Source organism: Stegostoma tigrinum, chromosome 1 (assembly GCF_030684315.1).
Source record: "Stegostoma tigrinum isolate sSteTig4 chromosome 1, sSteTig4.hap1, whole genome shotgun sequence".
Lineage (NCBI taxonomy): Eukaryota > Metazoa > Chordata > Chondrichthyes > Orectolobiformes > Stegostomatidae > Stegostoma > Stegostoma tigrinum.
Genome location: NC_081354.1, coordinates 64,821,245 through 64,837,108, shown reverse-complemented (window position 1 = coordinate 64,837,108; position 15,864 = coordinate 64,821,245). Strand labels below are relative to the sequence as shown.

Here is a 15,864-nt window from a genome sequence, read left to right as displayed (position 1 = left end):
TTGTGGAGAGGTAAAAATCAAGGAATCATCAAGGGATGGCTTGTTCCTGGAAGTCCATTTGTTTGAGCTTAAAGTTGAGTCAAGAAGACTTTGTTTAAAGTGGAAAAGTGCACCTCCAGCGATACTCAAGAAGATCAGCACTCACTCGGACACAGTATCCCACTTAGTCCATCCATTACTGGCACCAGTGTAAAGTAGCTACAAGATGCACTACAGCCACTCAGCAAAGCTCCTTCAACAGTATCTGCTAAACCCACAATCTCTGTGATATAGAAGGATAAGAGCAACAATTCCATTGGAAACAATATCATTTGCAAGTTCGCTTCTTAGCCACACATCATCCTGATGTGAAACCAATCACTGTTCCTTCACCTGACAAAGGGGCAGTAAAAGTTTGCGATTTCAAATAAACCTGTTGGATTATAACCTGGTGTTGTGTGACTTCTGACCTTGTTCCTTCTCTGTCACTGGATCAAAGGCCTGAAGAACTGCAAGTGTAAATACACCATAAAACCGGTGGTGGTTAAAGAAACCTACTCACCACGCTCGGGGCGATAATGAACGTGCAAAAATTGCCTTGCCTGCAATACCTATATCCTGTGAAAGAGGAAAAAATCTTGCGAAATTTAAGTTTGAATACGAAAGAAATGTAGCATAAAGTATAAATGTGACATAGGGCTTTCAGTTGTGTTAAGTTCATGAGAAATACATTTTTTTTGTAGTTTAGTCTATTGGCTCCCTACTAATGTTTACTTGATGTTGATTTTAGTTTGTTTCCCATAGAAAAAAACCTCAACGTGAAATTTTATTGCAAGATTCTTTGTGTTAGTCATCAGAAAATTCATATCTTTGCCAAAGGTTATCGATCTTCGCAAGACAGATGGTGCAATCTCCATGGAGATTAACCCATCAATCTCTCTTCAAATAATGACCAATTCACAGTTTATATTCTGGTATTCATTTTCTGTAAAGAATCGTATTCTAACTAGGTTGCCTTATCTAGTTTGATTTTATTTAAAGAAGAGGATGAGAAGATCAACACTGTACACCTCTTTGTTTTTTTGCTGGAAAACTTGTGGAGTTCCCCAAGCATTTGCCTTAGTTCCATCAGTTTCCTAAATAACACATGTTCCCTTTGTTGGATCACCAAAGACATGAGGTTACATTCTACCTGTATGTTGACAACATCCATTCCTCTCTTAACCCATCAACTGCCTTTGTGTTTTCAGACTGTTTGTCTGAGATCCAATCCCAAACAAGCTGCAGTTTCCTTTAGTTCAACAATTAAAAGGGCCAAGTCTTTGACTCTGCTACAAGCCTAGTGCTTTTTTCTGTCAATACTATTTCTTATGTAGGGCAACTGAATCTAATTCGGTTAGATTGTTCACAGTCTCGGAGGTGGATTTAACATTGATTGGTCCTTCTGATCTCGTAACGTTTCCAATACAAAGATTGCCTACTTTTACCACTGCTCTTAACTTAGCCAATCTCTCTACCTTAGGCCAGCTGCTTGTCAGAGCCTCCACTATGGCTTTGTCAAATCTAGCCATTGGATTTCAGCAATGCTCTAATATAAAGCTTTCCATCCTTCTCACTTCCTTAATTTTTAACTATTTTAAAGCTCTGCTGTCAGTGTCCAGTCCTCTAATATGCCTGTGGTCATTGACCTCACCCTCATGTTTAAATTTCATTGTGGGTTCGACCCTTTCTTTGACCAAATGTCCACCCTACCTGTTAATCCCATTGCTGGTCAAGCCTTTTGGCATCTAGGAGTTAAATCTCTCTGATACCCCCCACTAAATTACATTGGCTATTTCCTGGCTTCCAGACCTGTATTTTGACCAAGCTTTTGTCCTATCTAATATCCCTTGCTGGGTTTCAGTGTTGATTCTTATTCTTTTGCACTTCTGTGGAGGAAGAAAAACATTTAGCAATTTGAAGGCACTACATAAATATGTTTTCTGAAGAAGAGTCCCGACCACAAAGTTTCAGCTTTCCTGCTCCTTTGCTGCCTGGCCTACCTACTGTGTTCCTCCAGTTCCACAGGGTGTTGTCTCTACATAAATACAAGCTGTTGATGTAACGTACATTTTGCTTTGTTTACTATATGTGCTCATTTGTTCTGTTTGTTGCATTGATACTCATATTGGCATGCAAATTTTAAGTTGAAACTTCAACTTTCACAGTTAAGTTGAATTCTTTGCTTCTCATTTATCTTGATGTGTGACATCTTAAAATGAAATACACAGAGGCTTTACAGAAAGTGTTGACAGTCCGTAAATTATTATACCTATGTGTTGGGAATTTATGTTTTGAAATTCCATGTTTCATATTAAACATTAGGAGTTTGCAGACTTGAATCTAAAGAACATTTTTTTTCTTTTAGCAAAGGGAGATTGTTAATCGAGAGTGAACTGCCTAAAAGGCAAATAGAAGCAGATCCAGTACTTTGTTTTCAAAAGGGAGGTGGATGATTAGTTGAAAGGGAGGAATTTACAGGATGAAGAAAGAGCAGGAGAATAGACTTAACTGGATAGATCTTTCGAAGATATGACATACCGTGCTGAATGGTATTCTTCTCTGCCCCATGATTCTGTGATAAGGGTCAGTTTAGACCAATTAAGAACTGGTGATCAATTGATAATCTAAATGGTACTTATTATATTGTGTGCAGTAAAGTTCTGCAAAACAAACATATAAAACACTTATCTCCCTGGTTATAGACACTGAATTTGGTATGCAACAATGTGGGCTGTAAATTTTTTTAGGAAAGTTCAGATTTTAACATACATAAAGCGAGACATGAGGACTCCTAGTTGCCAAGCATGAAATGATGACTGGAATTTTCCAAAAGGGCAAAGTCCTGATGTAACAACAAAATGCCTGCCATACAAGAATAAGGAACAAGTGTAGGTCATTGGCCCTTTAAAGCCTGTTCTGCACAGCTGATCTGGTTGTGGCCTCCACTCTATTTTCTTCTCTACCTACTTTGTGAAACAAAAATGCTTCTAATTCCGATTTGAATATGTTAAAAGGCATGATCTCTGTTGCTCTCTGGAGAAGAGAATTCCACAAGCTAACAGCCAGAGAGAGAAAACAAAAAAATTCTCCTCCGTCTTCGGTGAGGTGAGAGACCTTTATTTTTAAACTGCATCCTTTCATACCAGACTGCTCCTCAGTTTCCACCCTACCAAATCATCAGAGGATCTTCATACTTCAACACAATCATTCCTTATTCCTCCACAAGCTAGTAGATGTAGACTTGGCCTTTCCTCCTAAAATAACTATTTCATCTTAAAAATCTTTTAAGTGAACCTTTCTTGAACCACTTACGTATTTGTGTTTCTAGAGAGAAGCTGAACAAGCTTGGGCTATTTTCCCTGGGACACCAAGGCTGAGGAGTGATCCTATAGAGGTTTTTAAAATCGTGAGGGGCATGAAGAGACCAAATAGCCAAGGTCTTTTTCCCAAGATAGGGAGGCCCAAAACTAGAGGGCACAGGTTTGAGGTGAGCAGGGGAAAGATTTAAAAGGGATGTAAGGGGCAATTTTTTCATCCAGAGGGTGGTGTGTGCAAGGAATAAGCTGTCAGAGGAAGTGATGGAGGCTGGTACAGTTACAATATTTAATGGCATCTGAATGGGTGAATGAATATAAAGGGTTTAGCGGGATATGGGTCAAATACTGGAAATTGGGACTAGATTAATTCAGGATATCTGATTGACATGAACAAGTTGGGCAGAAGGATCTGTTTCTGGGCTGTATAGTTGTGTCTCCATGCCTCGTCTTCACAGTGGAAGACACCAGCAGCATACCAGACCATCATGGGACAGAACTGAGTGTAGTAGGCATCACTACGGGGAAGCTTCTGGAAAGTATGAAGATGGATAAATTACCTGGACCAGACGGTCTACGCTGCAGAATGCTGAAGGAGATAGCTGAGGAGATTGTGGAGTTGCTGGTGGTGATCTTTCAAGAATCACTGGAGTCAAAGGGAGTACCATAGGACTGTAAAATAGCTAATCTAACACCCCTGTTTAAGAAAGGAGAGAGGCAGAAGACAGGAAATTATAGGCTGATTAGCCTGACCTCAGTTTGCTGGTCATGTTTTAGAGTCCATTTTTAAGAATGAGACTGTGGAGTACTTCAAAGTTCATGGTAAAATAGGACAGAGTCAGAACAGCTTCGACAAATCTCTTACAATGCTTTGAGGGAGTAATAACCAAGTTAGACAAAGGAGATCCAGTGGACGAGATCTATTTGAATTTCCAGTAGGCCTTTGACATGGTGTTGCACAGGAAGCTGCTAATTAAGACGAGGCTGGTGTTAGGAGCAAGCTACTGGCATGGACGGAGGATTGGATGACTGGCAGGGTGCAGAGAGTAGGGATAAAGAAGTCTTTTTCAGCGTGGCAGCTGGTGACTAGTGAAGCTCCGCAGGGATCCTTGTGTGGCCAGAACTGTTCCTGTTATACGTGAACAATCCAGATGAAGGAACTGAGTGCATTGTTTGTAGATAACAGTATCGGTCCTTCCAAATATTTTTGTGCTGAGTAATTGTGGAGGCTGTGGAAGAACTTGGACAGGCTAAGAGAGGGGGCAAAGAAGGAGCTGTTGGAATACAGTCTGTGAAGGTGTGAGGCTATACACTTTAGTAGGAAGAATAGAGGTGTTTCCTAATTGGGTAAAGTTTTCAGAAATCTGACGTATAAAGGCATTTGGGAGCCCTAGTTCAGGATTCTTTTAAGGTTAGTATGCAGGTCCAGTTGGTAGTTAAGAAGGTGAATACAACATTAGCATTCATTTCAGGAGGGCTAGTATACAAGTACAGAGATGTTCAACTGAAGTTGTATAAAGCTCTGGTCAGACTGCAGTTGAAATATTGTGAGCAGTTTTGGCCTCTGTGTCTAAGGAAGGATGTGTTGGTTTTTGAGGAGGTCCAGAAGAGGTTTACAAGAATGAAGTTGTTAATGAAGGGTTTGTCACATGAAGAGCAGTTGAGGATTCTGGGTCTGTACTCCAGAGTTTAGAAGGATGATGGGGATCTCATTAACCTTAGAAAATATGAGAGGCCTGGATGGACTGGAGGTGGAGAAGATATTTCCACTAATAGGAGATTAGGGCTTGAGGGCACAACCTCTGAGTGAAGGGATGGCTTTTAAGAACTAAGATGAAGAGGAATTTCTTTAGCTAGTGGGTGGTGAATCTGTGGAATTCATTGCCACAAAAGGCCGTGGAGGCCAGGTCATGTGTGTATTTAAACAGAGATAGATAGGTCCTTGATTGGTGAAGGAATCAAAGGTGGTGAGGAGATAGCAGGAGAATGGGGTTGAGAAACAGGTCAGCTATGATTGAATGACACAGCAGCCCTGATGGGCCAGAAAGCCTAATTCCGTCTTTGTATCTTATGGTTTTACTGAATTTAGATACAATGAGGAAAATGATCCACTTAGATGTGCCACGTAGTTGGTACATTAGGACCAGAAGCAGCAGGGGCCCAACTTGCAGCCAATTCAATATTGTCAGGACACAGGAGCTGAGTCAGTCATAACTGCTTCAAAACTGCTGCATGCCCATCAGATCGGTAAAACAGAGGATGTACCCTGAGTGGTTTGAACAATTTGGGAATTTGCACAGGAACACAATTATGGTAAAATTTAATGAATATACTGTTACAAATACTGTGTAGAATTCTATTGCTACCAGAATTGAGAAGAGTCTCAAAGTTGTTGTGATGCAGATGAAAGCCATTTGAGCCCGTTCCAGCTTTGAGCATTTTGGCCTGATGTTAATCTGCATTTGCACTGCATCCTGCACATTATTTCTATTTAAGTAATCATCCATTGCCCTTCTGAATGCCTGAGTTTATTCTGATTCCATCAGACTTCCAGGTGGTGCATTTGAGATCCAAACTATTTGTCTTAGTGAAAAAGCTTTTCTCTCATGTTGTGCTTGTTTCTTTTGCAAAACATTTTATATCTGTCTGCTCTAGTTCTTGATCCTTTTAGGAGAATAGACAGTTCCTCCCTGTCTGCTCTGTCCAGACCCCTCATGAATTTGAAAACTTCTGTAAGATATCCTTTTAGCTTTCTCTCATCCATCCTCAACTGACTTCTCATGGTTGGAACCATTTTTGTAATTCCTTTCCGATCTTTCTCCAACGCATTCACGTCCTGCGTAACATGTCGCGCCCTGAACTTGACGCAATACTTCAGCTGAGATCTATCCGACATTCCATACAAGTTTAATATAACCTCCCTGCTCTGTGGTCTACACGCCCATTTATAAAGCTTAGAATAATGTATGCTTTATTAACTGCTCTCCTTACCTGTCCTCCTCCTGGTAATGATCTGTCCTTACATATATGCGCCCAGGCCTGTGCTCCTGCACACAGCCTTTTGAGTGCTTCATTTTACACAGTCTCTGACATGCATCACATCACACATCTCTGCAGTGAATTTAAGCTGTCGCCTATTCATCCACTTCTCCAACTTGTCAGCTTCCCTTTTAAGTTTCATACTGACTTCGTCAAAGTGTCTAAGTTTTACACCATCTGCCGAGTTTGAAATTGTCCCGTGCACATCAAGTTCACAATTATTTATATGTCGAGAACGGCAAGGCTCCCAATACTCTTCCAAGGGGAGTTCCACTCAAACCTAAAGCCATTGACCATTAGTCGCTGGTTCTGATACCTCAGCCAATTTTGTTTCCCTGTTGGTACTGTCTCTTTTATTCCATGTGCTATAAGTATGCTCACAGGTCACTCATGAAATTGTCTATCACATGCCTTTTGAAAGTCCACGTACACTACATCAGCAGTGTTTCACTCCTTAGCCCTCTCTTTTGCCTCTAAATAAAGCTCCAGCAGTTTGGTTAGACACGGCTTCCCCTTGACAAACCTATGATTGTATTTCCTCCATCATCGTGCCCTGTAAGGAGCTGTCCAGTAGCTGAAGATGCAAAGTATTAATTTCACCCATCTGAGGTGCCTCTCGCCATCATGTGTGAATCCCTATTATCGTTCCAAATCGCCCCTATTTGTCCTTCTACCACAATTACTGTTTATGTACCTATAGAGGACTTTGGGATTTCACTGTTAGGTGTCAGTCTTTCTCATTATCTATCTTCTGTTCTCTGATTTGCTTTTTCACCACCCTAGGTATTTACCATGATTCTGCTTTTCTATTTTCTTCCTGACATCTGTCATAAAGGCATTTTTTCTTCAACTTAATGTCTGTCTCCATTATTCAGTGAGCTACGAATTCAAGGAAATATACCTTGACTGTGCCCAAACCATCTCCTGTTGAAGGTAGCCAGCTATTCAATTCCTGTTTTCCCTAGTAATCTATCATTCCAATCTATCCAGTCCAGTTCCATTCCCATTTCATGCCCCGTTGAAGTTGGTATTTCCTCTAAGTGAGTTGCTGAAACAAGCTTTTTTTTCATCCTATCGCAGGATGGTCAGCAACATGCGCTCATTATGCTGAAGCAAGGGCTGTCTGAATATCTTGTCATCAAACTGTGATGTCAGAAGGTAACAGCATTCAAAATGGATGCTTTCCAGAAAAGATTGGGTATGGGTCTTCATGATCCAAGCCTGTTAGATTTACTTTTTGAGGTTTGTCACTAGAACAGGGAAATTATGCCCATATTGAATGAGAACCTCTTGCCTTTGCCATCAGAATCACCAAATTTCACACCAGCTTATTTGGGATAGAGTTCATGGCTGAGGTAGATCATAAACTGGAGAAAATCTCTCAAGTATGCCTGCCTCAACCCCAGAAATTACTTGTCAAGATTCCTATCAGGCACTCAAAGTGGATTACCCATCTTGGGATATCGTGAGGCAAAACATTCAATGTCTGATAGATGAACTCAAGCTTGAAGGATATCTACTCCATACATCTCGTGCTTCAGTCAAAACAAGAGACGAACTCCAAAGGGCAACTTGTCAACATCCCAAGCACTATGGCACATCATTAAATACAGTTGGCTGTAGATCATCCAAGAGATACCTATGGATATGAGAACATATCGGTTTTATCCAGGTGAGTTTGGTTATGTCCAGTGGTGTATTCTCCAAAGGGCGCCAAGCAGACAGCACTTCAGCCTGGCATATTTGATGAGCTCCATCAGAAGCACTTGAGAATAAAGATGAGATGATTTTTCATGTTGGCCCAGCCTCAGCGACTTTGTCAACCTAGTCATTAAACGTTTGCAGTGTGTACCAGAAGCACCGAGCTGGTCAGCAGAAAGATCCCTACAACCACGTAGCATACAATATCCGAGTCAGCCACTTGCGCGGTGGTAGTGTCTCTGCCTCTGAGCTAGAAGGCCCCCAGCTTCAAGTGCCACCTACTTCACAGGCACGTCATAGCACACCTGAACAGGTTGACTATAAATGTCTGTTATATTCTGCTAGTGACTGACCGACGGTCCAAATTTCTGACTTTTCAGAAGCTTCGGGATGCATTGAATGCAGCAACAGCTGCTGGAATTGCTGGTATCATCTTTAGTCTGTTTGGTGCCTTGATGGTGGTGGTATTGGGCAACAGTTCACTTTGCGTCAGCAAACCAAACCAAACCGAGATATGTGTAAGCAACTGTCTGTCAACCACACCGTGCCATCGCCATGATATCCTCATTCCAATTCTCATTTAAGCCTTAAAGATTTTCCCAAGTTTTGTCTAATTATATTTCTCCCTCCTTGTTCAGGCTATTTGTTTTGTGAATTGCACATGAAGCCTATGCAGACCTATCTATTCCAGGCTGGTTTTACTTTTGTAATAAAGCTAGCTCACCGGCATACAAATTAAGTAAATTGTCAATATAACTTTATCCGATCATGAGTAATTATTGTTAAACGCTGCTGCCTGTAAAATTTATGAAGAATTTCTGTCCTTAACGATTAATGTGTGATGGAAAGGATAAGCAAAACACTTCCAATAACAGCTGTTTTGAGTGATTAACTTGGAAACCTTTGTGTTCTGGTACATAGCATTCTTAATGTTAAAAAAAAATTTGTAGCAGCTAGTCATTGACAACATTTTTTTTCTGATGTTCCTCTCCCTATCCCAGCTGTGGTACTAATATTTAGTATTTCTTGTTGTATGGGGATTGTACTCCTTTTGAGTTATGCAACTTAAATAAGAAACATCACCATCTCGTTCAATCCATTAATTGAACCAAAATAAAACAGAGAACTGTAGATGCTGAAGCTCTGAAAGAAAAACAGAAATTGCTGGTAAAATCCAGCAGGTCTGACAGCATCAGTGAGAATAAAACAGAATTAATGCTCAGAGCCCAGTAACTCCTCTTCACAACAATGTTCAGCAAAGTCGCTAGAATCAAAACATAAACTCTACTTTCTTTCCACAGATGCAGCCAAACCTGTTGAGTTTCACGAGTAATTTCTACTTTTGCTATTAATTGAGCCATAATGATGTTGTAAGGTGTAAAACTGCATAGAAGGAAATAAGTATTCACAACCAGGAGTTCATATCTGATATGAGTTGTATTTTACTAAAAGAATGCAGAAGTGGATGCTTGCTGGGTTAAGCATGAAAAACATTTTGACCACAATTATTGCACATCGAAACAAATGAGTACAAAATGAAGTTCTTGGTCAAATATTTTCTGTCCTTAAAATCTTTGAATGATAAACTACAGAAAAATGTCTTAAGAGATAAGCCTGTTTTATTTTGTTGCATAGTGCTATTTAATGAACAAAGTAAAGTGATGTAAGCTATACAGTGTATTGGTGCTTTTGTCTGCCTTTTGGAAGCAATGCTAATCAGTTGTATGCAATGTTTGTTGTTTTATTAGAGTGACTGGGGGAGAATTATTTGAAGATATTGTGGCCAGAGAATACTATAGTGAAGCAGATGCCAGGTAAGTGCCTCCATTTTATTGTGAGACTAATAGGCCTGGAAATCTCTTAGAGCTGTTCCAAGGGGTTTCTTGGCCGAGATTGTGGCACCATATTTAGTCAGTCACGTGTGAATCTTTCTCTTTAGTGTCCAGTGCTCAATCATGTTGAAGTCAAATTTAACACAACAACATTGCTTTATTATTACACTTAAATAAAAGCATTTTTGTTTGTAATTGCTGCTAAGGACATGTTGCTAAAATATAGTACCAATTTATGGGTTACAGATTTTTTTGTAAGGTAAAACAATGTAATTTTCCAGGTTTTGCAGCATGTTAAAAAGGAATATTTTTCCATTTCTGAAGTCTGAAATTTTTAGCAGTGACAGGGGTAGCCAATGTCCGTTTCGAAATTTTGCTGACACTTCTTTCAGCTTTTCAACTTTTAGCCCAGAAATCAGAAACTATAATACCAAAAACAATTTTTTTAAAAACGCACAGCTAATTGAAAATAAAAAGCTACAAAAAATTATGGTAAACTAAATGATTTACTATATATAATGTTGCACTTTAAATTGATTGTTGGCTTTAAAAAAGTGCATTTAAAAATGCAATGGCAAATAAAGCCTGATCTTAAAAATTAATGTTGTTGCATGATGCTCTTGATGCTTTCAGAAATGTCCAGTTGATATAGGGTAGATTTTCTGCTTTGATCACATTCAATGATCTAAATGCAAATTGCATCCATCTTCAAAAGGCTTCTTCTCCCCAACTAACTTTCTGTTTGTAACAATTTGCATATTACTGAAAGCAAAATTTGCTGTCTACCAATACATCATGCATTGTATTAAGCACTTTTCAAAATACTTGGTTTAAAGATATTTTTAGATAAGGTTAACCATGGTAACTTGATGCAGTTTGATTAACAGAGCTGAAAATAGCTGCCTCACAGAAAATCAGCAGTTTAATCATTGTTGTCAACACACCATCTGTAAATAACCTAATTTTAACGTACTAAAAATGAGCTTTAAAAGATATGCAAAGCTGTTTTCAGCTCATGTGCAGTAATCAGTGAACTTACTACCTTGAAATATATATCTAAAATATTTTAAGATGCAGTTTTTGGAATCCTTGCAATCAAAGTACCCTTTTGAAATATTAGACCCTCCTCAGTAACCCACAAACAATGTGTAGAAACTCCCAATGGTGTTCAAGGCCATATCTCATTTTGTAGGTCATCTTCTACCATGATGGTTTTAAAACAAGCTTAAATAATTGCAGAAACATAATATGTGCTGAATGCAACTTGCTGTCAAAATACAGTAATTATTAGGGCAAAACAGGATCAAGACTTGTCGAAGTTGGGCTTAACTCATGGAGTTGTAGAATCATACAACATGGATAACAGACCCTTCAGTCTGACCAGACCATGCCAAACACAATCCCAAACTAATCCCACCTGCCTGTTCCTGGCTCGTATCCCTCCAAACCTTCCCTATTCATGTACTGATCCAAATGTCTTTTAATCGTTGTAATTGTATCCACATACACCACTTCTTCAGAAAGTTCATTCCACACACGAACCATATTTAAAAATTTGCCCCTCATATCGTCTTGAAATCTTTCTTCTCTCACCTTCAAAATGTGGTACTGTTGTACAACACTACCCAATGCCCTCCCTTTAATTGTATTAGTCCTAACCTTGTTTGTTGTACCAAAATATCTTGGATTATCCAGTTTGAATTCCATCTGCCATTTTTCAGCCCATTGACCCATTTGATCAAGATCCCTCTGTAATCCTGGAAACCCTTCTTCAATGTCTGCAATGCCACCAAATTTGGTATCATCCACAAACTTACTAACTGTGCCTTCTATATTCCCATCCAAATTATCTTGAAGCACCCTCAAGTGATGTAAAATGCAGTGCAGCCTCAACATAACTCATATAGAAATGGGAAAAGAAGCCATTTGCCTTTAGCCTACGTGTCTCCTCTTGCCTTTCTGTATCCAGTGCTCGGTCTCTCTCCACCCCCACCCCACCCCACCTGTATACGTATGTCCAGTCCATTCCATTCCCCAGTCCCTGTGACTTACACTAACTCCCCTCTCTCCCACTCCCTGTCACTAATGTCCACTCCCCCTCGTTCTTTCTCGCTCGCTTCCCTGTGCACTCTCAGAAAACCTCCCGCTTCCTCTGACCTCTGTCCTCCACACTTCCTCACTAACCTTCCAGTCCGCCCTCCCTACTCCAACTCACTGACCCCCCACTGCCCTCTCTCTGTTCTAGCTTGTTTTTGCCATTTTCACTCCATTCCACTCAGCCTCACAACTGCTCCCCACTCTCACTCACCTCACTTGCTCTGCCCCTTTCTATCTGCCTGACTCAGACTCTTTACCCCTTTCTTGCATGCTGTCATGCTCGTCCTCACCCACACTCTCATTTGGAATCTCTCTCTTTTTCTACCTTACAGGCTTAACCTCTGTCCCAACCCGTCTTTCCTCACTCGCCCTGTGTCCCTCTGTCATCTCTCTCACACACACGTCGCTGGTATTCTGCTCCAGTTTCCGGTACCAGTGTGTATGCATGGCAACCTCGGCTGTCTCCTGTTTTTGTTGCTCATCTATTGAGAAAAGGTGGGAGAGAAATTGCTTGTGATTGGAGAAGCAGCCCTAGTGGATCTATCACTTGACTCTTGAACGGATAGTCCAGGTTTCACATACAGGCGCAGTGACAGGCTGCATTCGACACTCGGGCCTTGAACGTTCTTTTGGTGTTGAGTTGAAGGGCATGCTTTTTGATTTCTATAAATGTTTCTTCACTGTTGATATGTCATATTGGCATAAAGTCAACAATTTTTTTAAATGATCCTAAATGGTATACAACTTTCCATCATGCAGCCTCATTTTTTTCATCCTTTTGATTTCATTAATGTTAATCGATAGTGTGAAAAAATATTAAAGTTCTCCCTTCCTGATAGGTTAACATGCATTCCCCAGTCTTCACACAGAATATGAGATTGTGTTAACATGAGATAAGTAGGCATTAGCAATCAATTTTCAACAATTTTCACATGTTTGTTAAGTTATGGCAAAACATTTCAGAAATGGAAACGACTTCAACATTGTTGAGAACTTAAATGAATTGCACTTCTGTTTAGAAATTCTAGATCTATTTTGAAATTGTGAAGAACAAAAATTGAAATTTGTTGTAACTTAGTGCAGTATTGCATAATTTCTTCATGCAGGATTCATTTTCTATTTCTTCAAATCCTATTTCTAAATATCCAACTTCTAGATATCCATCGAGGTGACATTCATCATTTGTTCTTTACGCATAGAACTATTTATTGAAATGAATTGATTCCTGGTTTTGCTAACCTTTTACATATTTATGAAAATGCCATCATCCAAATTGGAGAAACCTACCTGAACATTTCCACCTTTAAGATTGCTCTAATGTGCATTAAATAATAGGAAGTCATGTGTGGAATTATACACCAAGAATCATGATCAAATGTAGTCTTCAGATGACGGGATTTTCAAGGACAGGAAGTAATAAGGTCAAAGTAAGACTTAGTTCCAGCTCAGTTTTGTCCTAAATACTGTCAATTATTTTGCATTCAAATTTATAATTTAAATACCCAAATGATCATAATGAATACAGTGAGTATAAACTTGTTGATGAAGAATTATACCTCCATGCCAGTGGTGACAATGCAGGAGCTTCTGTCATGAATATTCACATTAGATTTTATATTTGAAATGGTTGGCTGGAACTGTGCAGATGTGGTACTGCTTTCTGTACTGTTTATACAGAGTTTTTAATTCAGACAGTATAGTTTAGATTTACACCTGCTCTAAACTGTCCTGCTTGTTGTAAACTTATGAACAAAGTCACTTTGGGCAATTGATTGTTTCAGGTCGATTTTCTTGCTTTGAAACATTTTAGAAGAAGAAAAATCAAATTGCGTTTCTGAAACATCATTTGTGACCTGAGGACACCACAAAGTACTTCACAGTCACTGAAGCATTTTATGAAATGTAGTCATGCTGCTGTGTAGGATACATGGCAACCAATTTGTGTGCAGCAAGCCCTCAAAGAGCAGCAAGTTCTGAACTGTTCAGATATGGACTAGTCCATGGCAAGCAGCATAAACACTATACAAGTGCTGGAAAATGACCATCTTCGAAACAAGACCTTCTGGACATTTCCTCTTAATAATCATTGGAATTACCATTGCAGAATATTTTCTTGGGGTCAGCATGAATCATAAACTTAAATGGCCACACAAGTAGTGCGGTACAAGAGTAGATCAGAGATTGGATATTATGTAGTAAGTGACTCACCTCTTGACGATTAAGTCTATCTAACATCTATTAGGCATAGGTCAGGGGTGTGATAAACTATTCTGTATTTGCTGGATCTGTGCAGTTCTACAACTTCACAAGTTGATATTACTTGGGCGGGGGACAGGTGGGGGTTGGTGGTGTGGTGGGGATGGGAGAAGCAGTCTGCTCGTTTGGCACCCTGTTCACCACTTTAAGCATTTACTGCCTGCAGTACTGTCACTGCATGGCAGCAGCATGCACCATCTACAGTTTGGTCTATGACAACTCACCAAACACCTTCTAAACCGCTGATCACCAGCATCTGGAATCACAGTTCCTGTATGAGAACAGCACGTGCATGTCGCCCTCCAAAATATATCTTAGGAAAAGCTGCACAGAGAGTGCATCTGACAAATACAGACAAACATCTGACTGAGAATATAAAAACAAGTTTTGGGTGATGTCTTAACATACGTTGAAAGTTTTAAAAAGTGTTTAAGTTATTACCTTTCTATGCAAAAGGATCAGCTGAAATAGTCACATCCTTGCCTCTGAATCAGAAGGCTTGTGCAGGGATTATTTAGAAATGCAACATGGTCGGCACAGACATTGTGGGCCTAAGGGCCCATTCCTGTGCCGTACTTGGAGATTCTTGTCCACAGGTTTAAATGCAGAAACCATGGCTGATACTTCACTGTGGTACTAGGATCTTTTCAAGGCACATCCATCTCTGTGACAAAGCAGCTTGACCTCAATCATCAACTTCTTAATGTATTCTGAATTCTCTTCAGATCTGTAACTCTATTAGTTTAGCCACTTTTATCACTCTATCTTCCATTGAAAGAGTAGCCATAATCACCACCTGATCGTGGAGATTTTTACTTTTATCCTTTGGCCAAGAAATCTCTCCATTATCCAAGCTGCCCATTTGCTTTGTCTGGCTGCAGTCTCTCTTCACAATGAGATATGGCTGGCCTCTTTCTTTCAGGTGTCTGTTAGAAATCCTCTACTGTATGTGAACTTTTCTTCCAAAATGTGCCTTTTGAATCAGTACTGGATCTGCATTTTCTAGTTCTCCACTCTTGAATCCTCTACTGCCACCTTATGACTCTCGCCTGTTGTCCTTCATCTGGAACATTTGGCAAGTTTTGTATTTTCCTGTCAATTTGCCCAAACATCCCACTATCATGGTCATTCTCTGGTTTACTGCTGGCCAGGAAACTACCTGTGAACCCACTCTGGACAAGTAATCCCCACATGAGATTATGGTTTCAATTTCTTCAATGGCATGTGTATCATATGAAGACCCTGAGCCCTCGAATCCTGCCTCTCTGATCTAGAGCTGTAGAACTCCTGGGTTCACCAAGTACATGTCGTTTCATCATCGGTGCCTTCTTCCATGTTCTCAGAGTTGTGACTTGTAACTTAATCCAACTACTTGTGAAGAATGTGCTTTTTTAGCTTGATTTCCATGTTGTATTCAGAAAGCTTTGCTATCACGTAAGTATTCCTGGCCCTGCTAGTGAACCATATCACCAAATCTGAAGTCTCCCTTGGATGGGTTGATGTGATGTACCAAAGCTTTCTCATTTTGTTTTCCTGATCCGTCAGCATTAGCGTTGTTAATGAAACCTGTTCTTTGGTGTGTCATGCATTTCAGTGCAACAAAA

General features: G+C 39.9%; 1 protein-coding gene across 28 annotated transcripts in view; it reads left to right on the top strand.

Annotated features, from left to right (window-relative positions):
- Window positions 1-15,864, top strand: part of LOC125455090 (calcium/calmodulin-dependent protein kinase type II subunit delta) — a 297,229-nt gene that overhangs the window by 191,821 nt on the left and 89,544 nt on the right. For all 28 annotated transcript variants that reach the window (XM_059645967.1, XM_048536874.2, XM_048536737.2 and 25 more), the window contains exon 5: window positions 9,824-9,889. In XM_059645967.1, the coding sequence (XP_059501950.1) occupies window positions 9,824-9,889 (66 nt within the window). The remainder of the gene's footprint in view (window positions 1-9,823; window positions 9,890-15,864) is intronic.